The following is an 8,532-nucleotide window of genomic DNA, read 5'->3' as shown; positions in this document are numbered from 1 at the left end:
AAGACCATATTTAGTGCATCCTATTTTGGTGACAATGTATAATCTACTTATGTCTTGTCACCAAATAATCTTGGATTTTCATTTTTTTAGGAAGATTTGTTTTCAATGCTACACAAAATGCTAGACAATACACTTTGTTGTTGATTTCATATTGATTAATGATATCACTAAATTAGGCAGTTGTTATATTTATTTTCCCTTTTTACTTATTTTCTCTCCTTTCAAAATATATAAATGACGAATATTATTTTTATCTTATAAGTGATTTTTGTAAGATTGAGTTAAACTCAAATTCAAATTATAGTCTGACATCAGAGTTTAATTTGTTTCTAATGATTGTTGTTGGCATATGGGTCACTTGCTATTTGGTCATTATCAGATAACTTGTATATATCTAGTCTTATAAACTTCACAATCAAGATGTTTAATCCTCGACATATATTATAAATCTATGGTTTTTTTTTCATAAATACACTCTCTTCTATTTTTTTTGGAATATACATCACTTTGTAATTTAATTCTCAATCTACACTACTTTGGACTTTGTGCTCTGATTCACACCATTTTGCAAATGCCCATGGCCAAAGAAATCTAACAATTACAACCTCAAATGAACATGAATACACTCTCTCTCCTTTTTTATTTTTTTAAATTTAAAATATTATATTATATAATTTTTTTAATTGGTTTTAAAATTACTTATTTGTTAAATTAAATTTTATAATTTTGTTTTTTATTTTTTAAAATAAAATGATATTATTAAATATAATTATTTTTGTTTTATTATTTAATTTACTTAACATATTTTTTAGTGAATATTTTTATTTAAAATCTGAATTTTCTAATATAATTATTTTTAATAAATTATATTACTAAATATAATTAGTTTGTTTATGTCATTAGATTTAATTAAAAATGATAAGACTTTTTGTCTAACAATTTATTTATAGAAAAATATTATATTGCATTATCAATAAAATACTTAAATAATTATACTTGGGTAAGGAAAAACTTAAGATCAAGATATGTTAGGACAATTGTAAAGTGTCATAATGTGTGTAATTGTATCCTGCACAACATATTTCAGATAATCATTAGTTTTGTCATATTTGCAATGTAATTGTATTTTTTAATATGTTTCATTATTTTCGACTATCATCTTAGTTACTACACTTTGAAATTTTATGTCTACTGTATAAGATAGATGTATCAATTATTTTTTTACTATGTTTTTTAATTTGTTTTAATACTACTAACTAATTTTCTTATTTTTTTAATAAACGAACATAACAAAAAAAATATCAACAACACATAAATTTAACTACAAAATTACATACAACGTAACTAAAAAAATATACTCTAATATTATCCAATTTTTTTATTTTTCTTTATCTGTATATTTTTCTTTTAAAAAAATAATAAAATTTAATTTATTAAATAAGTAATTTTAAAACCAATTAAAAAAATTATATAATATAATATTTATATTTGATAATATTTTAAATTAAAAAAGAGAGAGAGTGTGTGTATTCACGTTCATTTGAGTTTGCAACTATCGAATCTTTTTTACTACGTTCATTTGCAAAGTAGTGTGAATCAAAACACAAAGTCCAAAGTAGTGTAAATTGAAAATTAAATTGTAAAGTGGTGTACATTGAAAAAAAAAAACAAGAGAAAGAGTGTATTCACGAAAAAAAACCATAAATCTACATCGACTAGTAATATGACCAAATTATTAAAGTATATAAATGGGTGACAACTCTTACATCACAAGCCGATTTTGTAAGATTAAATTATGTCCTAACCCAAATTCTAAAGATACTCCCATTAGTTGAAATTTATTTTAAAAAACAATTATAGGCTCCACATCTTATTTAATAAATTTTTAGTCTTAATCCTCCGATTCATTAGAGGAAAGGAATTCTCACTAATTCAGAGTTATGTCAAGAGGTAAGTCAAGTTTGAACAATGATTATTTTCGTCAATGATCGAACTCGATCTCAAATATAAGAAAAAACGATCCATACTAACAAAGAAAATTAGTTAATCACATTTAATTACACCAATCTCAATTAAAAAATATTTTTTCCAAACTTACCCTTCATTGGATCTTGATATTAAGAATAAAAAGAAGTCATTCGAACTAAAACCTCAATTAAATAAAAGATATTTTAAAGATAATAATATTAAATTAAATATAATTAATTAAAATTTTCTTATATTTAAGATAGATAAATTTATATATATATATATATATATATATATATATATATATATATATATATATATATATATTTCAGATCGCAGAAAATATGTTAAAACTACTTATTTCAATTACATGTGGTTTTTCAAAACTGCCAAAAATGTGTTAGCACCAGTTTGGAATTTAACATAGATGCCACAGAAGACAAAATTCAAGATATTTTGAAAAGTAGAGCAAAGTGTGCGAGAAAAAAATTGGAAATAAAATTTGAGAGAAACCAATATCAATCCTTTGAAAAAACTTGAAATGCCAAGTGCCAATCATACAAACATGATATACCACGTGTCACAATATCAAACATTATATGTTAAATGTGAGTAACACTTTTAAATATATTTTAAACTTTGAATAAACTAGAAAATTTATCAATATTTTTTAAGGAAATAACAACTTGAGAAAGAATTAAAAATCATGATTTTTGAAATAAATAACATACTCATTTTCCACTATACCCACATGACCATTTGGAAATTTTCCACTAGATATAAAATATAATATTAATATAAGTTTTCTGTGAAAATAGCGTTCAAAATTCAAACTTTATTTTTTTAATTTATTATATTTTTAGAATCTTATATATTTTATTTTAAAATATAATATATAATATTAAATTCTATTTTTGCATAAATTAGAATTTGTATATTTATATAAGTTTTATTTTTATTTTACATATTATATTTTTACAATATTATGTATCTTTATTACATTATTTAAAACTTATTTTATACTGTAAATATATAATATAAATTTATCTTTAATGTATATTTATTTATATAAAGTATAATTTCATAAAATTGACAGTATTTTATTATCTTTTAAAATATTTATATATTTAATTTAATGAAAGTATTTTTTTACCTATATTAAGATATTCTTGTTATTTATTATAATATTATTATTTTTATTTATATTAACTTTATTTAATCAAGTACCTAATTTTTTTTAAATAATTAAATTATATAGTAAAGAAACATAACTAAATAAAATGATAATATTTTTTATTTTTTTAAAATATTTATGTATGCGATTTATTGACATTATTTTTTTATCTATATTACAATAAATAACATGAATATCTTAATATAGATAAAAAAATATTGTCACTAAATCAAAAACATTATTTCATTTTTTATAATATATAAAATAAAAATAAAAGTTATATAAATGTATATATTGTAATTTATGTGGAAATAAAATTTAATTGTATATATTATATTTTCAAAGATAATATATACGATTATAAAATATAATAAATTTAAAAAAGAATAAAATTTGATTTTTGAATTATTTCGAATGAAACTTATATTAATACTATATTTTGTATTAAATATTGAAATGAACATTTGGGTGTAGTGATAAAAGGCTGTATTTCTTACTTCAAGGATCATGTTTTTAGTCATTTCTCTAGTGTACTTTGAAATATAGGGAGACTCAAATAATGAATTAGAAAATAGGGAAACCGATTTGATGAAATAAGCAAAATAGGGGGACGAATTTTAAAATTAAGCCAATAATTTTTAATATACATGACCATTTTTAAAAAACGTATATCGTATTAAAAATAATTAATGATAAAACATCATGATTTTTTTTTGCTTGAATTGGTATAAACATCATGGTATCATAAAATAAAATATTCTTGAATTTTGACAACTATTTAAAACGTGACCCTCGGTTAATAAAAGTATTTTCAACTAAAAAATTTACTAAAAAGTTAACATTTATTTTCGCATAAAATTATGAATTTACGTGATCTTCTATCATTTTTTTTCACATTACATTATAAAAATATTTAATTATTATATACATTATCTAAAACAATCTTTATATTAAAATTTGAATAAATCATCTTTAATCAGCTTATAAATAAATCATGAGTATTCTCCAAATCAGATACTAATCTCACTCACAATACGTAACTTATACTATCTCAAGTGTATTTTGCACATCGAAAAAATCAAATATGTATTATCTCGCTAAATAAATCGTTTCCATATATATATATATATATATACATCAAAACCTTATATCTATGCGTCAACTTTTTGGGTTTATGTAATGTCAATTTATTTTCAATTTTTTTATAAGGACATAAATACACACGCAAAAATAGTTTGACCTTACAATTATTTTCAATTTTTTAATATGGACTACATTTTAGGGAATAAGAAAAGTTAAAATAGGAATAATGAAATTATGGAAATAATTTGAATTAACAATTGACATTATTTCACTCAAATTCTTACTTTTTTAGCATTCTATAGTTTTTTCTTAATTTATTTAACAACATAAAATATATATTCCCTATTAATATATTCTTTCCCTGATTTCTTATACAATAATAATAAAAATTAATGGACGAGAGAATAATCAATCCAAAAAAAGAATAGAGTTGTTATAAACCTAATCAGGGTCGATCCAATGGTGAGTGGGGCTTAAAACAAATTGTAAAAGAAATATTTTCCTTTAAATGAGATAGCTATATAATAAGTCTTTGTATTGCTACAATCTTGCTCAAGCACTTCATTTTGGAGAAGAAATTTGTTTAAGCAAATTTCTTTTAACCTCATTTTTCCAAGTAATGGATGAGGCTGTCTAGATTATGGATGCTCCAAGAAAGATGAAGTATATAGTTGGTCCTTTGTGGATTGTTCAATTATGACTAAATGTGAATTTTGCCAACCACATAACCCTTGAAATTAAGGAGTATTCCAGATGATATCCAACTTAAGATCGAGGTGGCTCAATTAAAGTGTCAAACCTAGTAAGGAATTTTGCACTTATGAATGTTATAGCAAATATATTTCAAGGCTTTTCTTCAATTCAAGCATTTTGATTGTAACTTAGCCCCTTCCTTGAATACTCAACTACTTGGACCATCATGACTAAAACAAAGATATTCATGTGAGAATCCTGGCCAACAATCAGAGTTAGTCAAAATTTGGAATGCATTCCTCACTTGAGACATAATCTTGGTTAGAATTACTCCCAAAGACATTTGATTCTTTCCCAATCAGCCTTAAATATTTGCAAGACAATTTGGCCTTTGTCAGTTGCCTCCGGTGCCGATGTATTGAAAGAAGACCTATGTTGTTAATAGCGGTCGTCGCAGCCGCTATCACGGCGGCGCGGCGCGACGCGACACCCTACCGCGACGAAGGTAGGAGAAGCGGGGCGGTTCAGAGTAGCGGCCGTCGCGGGATCTGGACGACAATTTTGCGCGCTACAGTGTCGCCCCAAAATGTCCTCACTTAATGTGAGAAAGTGAGGGTATTTTTGATTTTTTTATTACCTGGCCAAGTTCTCCCTCCCTCCCTGATTGCGTTGTTTGGCTTGCTCGAGAAACCCTTGTCTCCATTGAAGCTGCGAGTACAACCTCGACTTGCGACCTGCGACTCCGACGACTCCGTCCGACGACTCCGACAACGACTTTGCACCCGGCGAAGCTGCGACCCGACTCCCAGGAGCACGCGAGTCTTCGTCCTGCAACTACGTCGTGCCGCCGCCCCCTTTCTTGAGGTGAGGAAGACAAGCGATGAGGATTTTTTAGGTCTTACGTTGCTGTTGGGTCTTGGGTGTCTGCGCTGTGATTTTTTTTGTGTGACTATGATTTTTTTTTTGTATATGAATTTGATTCATTTTTCTGGTAGCTAGTGCCTAGTCTCCACCTGAAGCATGAAGTACTTGTTATCCACTGTCATGTGACACTTTTGTTTGCCACATATGCTAGATTCTAGAATTGTCATAGCAAAGTGTTGATGCATGTGTACAAAAAATGAAAGCCAAAGAATTTAAAAAGTGTTGATGCATGTGTGCTATATTGCAACTTCTTTATCTGTGAGTGTGAGAAGTAACCAAAATAGTGAATTTAATTCGTAAATTTTGATAATTAATTTTTACCTTGTTACTTACTAATTTTTGGCTTTGGTTGTAGCTGTGAATGGTTTGTGTCAATTAGTTCACAAATTTTTGTTGTTCAAGTAAGAACTCTAGCATTAGGGAGTGATTTTAGTCTACTGGAATGTTGAATTTAGAGGGGTCTTCAATGTTCAAGCCTACCGGTGATAGGGTAGATGTCTTTTGGAAATGGAACAGTTTAAAGGATAAAAATAACAGGAAGAGTGTAACCTGTGATTTTTGTCACAAAACGACTACAGGAGGAATTTCTAGAGCAAAAAGACATCAACTTCAAATAAAAGGAGATGTGGGTTCTTGTAAAAAAGTACTGGAGGATGTTAAATTAGAAATGATTGCTACTTATGAGAAGAAAATAGTTGAAACTACAACATACATGGAGGCAATGCAAGAAGAAGACGAGGAAGAAGAAGATGGGATCCTAGAGATTGCAAGACTTAAAAGTGGAAAAAAGCGTCCAACAACATCAAATGAAGCCTCCTCAACAGCTTCCAATAAGAGGATCACAACTAAAAAAGGCCCTATTGATTTTTTGTTCTCCAAAGCACCTGAAGAAAGTATCAAATTAGGAAAAACCATGAGACAATCAAGTGTAAATGAAACTTATAACAAGGCTGCAAGAGACAGGGCAGTTCAGTACATTGCTCGTTTCTTTTTTAGGAATGGAATACCATTCAATGTTGCTAAATCAAAAAGTTTCAAGTTGATGATTGAGGCGATTGGAACCTATGGTCCTCATTTAAAGCCTCCAAGCTATCATGAATTGAGAGTTCCACTCCTTAAAAAAGAGTTGGAATACACGAAGGGCTTATTGAGGGGTCATGAGGAGGAGCGAATCAAATATGGGTGTTCAATTATGTCAGATGGTTGGACGGATAGGAAGAATAGAACTTTGATTAACTTTTTGGTAAATTGTTCGTTGGGAACACAATTTATGAGGAGTGTGGATGCTTCTGAATACATGAAGACTGGTCAGAAGATCTTTGAGCTTTTGGATAACTTTGTTGAGGAGATTGGAGGAAAGAATGTTATTCAAGTGGTGACGGACAATGGAAGTAATTATGTGTTGGCGGGTGAGAATTCAATCATGCTTAATGAAGTTTTTTTTTTATAGTTATAACTTTTAATTGTTACACTACTCATACAAGTTTACTGATTTTGGTCTTTTTAGGTAAAATTTTACAAGTCACGAGACCAAAAATATTTTGGACTCCATGTGCTGCACATTGTCTTGACTTGATGCTAGAAGATATTGGAAAGATCCCAAAAGTAAAAAGGGTTATACAAAGAATTTACAACCATACATTGGCTTTGAACACCATGAGGAAATTCACACAAAAAACTGAATTAGTGAGACATGGAGTTACAAGATTTGCTACCACTTTCTTAACTTTGCAAAGATTGCATAAGCAAAAGGTCAATCTTAGAAGGATGTTTACTTCATATGAATGGTTGAAGTCTAAGGCATCTAAAGAGCCGAAGGGGAAGCAAGCAACAGAAGTTGTTCTTATGCCATCATTTTGGAATGATGTTGTTTATGCTTTAAAGGCTATGGGGCCTCTTGTAAGTGTGTTGAGGTTGGTGGATAATGAAAAAAAACCTGCAATGGGTTTCATTTATGAAGCAATGGATAGGGCCAAAGAAACAATTCAAAGAGCTTTCAGTAACAATGAAGGGGAGTATAATGATATCCTTGCAATCATTGATAAAAGATGGGATTGCCAACTTCACCACCCTTTGCATGCAGCGGGTTATTATCTAAATTCAAAGTTCTTTTACACCAATCCAAACATTGACAGTGATAATGAAGTGGTGGATGGCCTCTACAAATGTATTGATAAGCTTAGTGAAGATGATGATTTGGTAGTTGAAGTTCACAAACAATTGCTAGTGTAAAAGGGCTGGAGAGAGGTTTGGTATGACTGCAGCAATGAAAGCAAGGACGGAAATGTCTCCTGGTAAGTGGAGAAATTCACTTATAAATTTGAATGATTAATTAATAATCTGTGTAAATGCTAATGCATATGAATTGCATTTTACAGCTGAGTGGTGGAAATTGTATGGAGGAAAAACACCACACTTGCAAACCATTGCCATTAAAGTTCTAAGTTTGACTTGTAGCTCATCAGGATGTGAGCGTAATTGGAGTACCTTTTAGCATGTAAGTAACTAACATTCATGTTTTTTTAAATTATGAAACTTTAGAAGCTGAAATTGAAACTAAGTAACTAACATTCATGTTTTTTAAATTATTATAGATTCACTCAAAGAAGAGAAGTAGGCTTGAGCACCAAAAGCTTCAAGATTTGGTTTATGTTAAGTATAATCAAGCTCTTCTAGATCGCTTTGAATGT

At 28.3% G+C, this 8,532-nt stretch overlaps 1 protein-coding gene across 1 annotated transcript; it reads left to right on the top strand.

Annotated features, from left to right (window-relative positions):
* The first annotated feature begins 6,509 nt into the window (after positions 1-6,509).
* On the top strand, positions 6,510-8,074 carry LOC114419758. Its single transcript, XM_028385571.1, has 2 exons — positions 6,510-7,251; positions 7,350-8,074. Exons 1-2 carry the CDS (start codon positions 6,510-6,512, stop codon positions 8,072-8,074), a joined length of 1,467 nt encoding a protein of 488 aa, XP_028241372.1.
* Positions 8,075-8,532: the final 458 nt, after the last annotated feature.

This window comes from Glycine soja, chromosome 1, assembly GCF_004193775.1.
Source record: "Glycine soja cultivar W05 chromosome 1, ASM419377v2, whole genome shotgun sequence".
NCBI classification, from domain to species: Eukaryota; Viridiplantae; Streptophyta; class Magnoliopsida; order Fabales; family Fabaceae; genus Glycine; species Glycine soja.
This window is presented reverse-complemented; position numbering and strand designations above follow the sequence as displayed.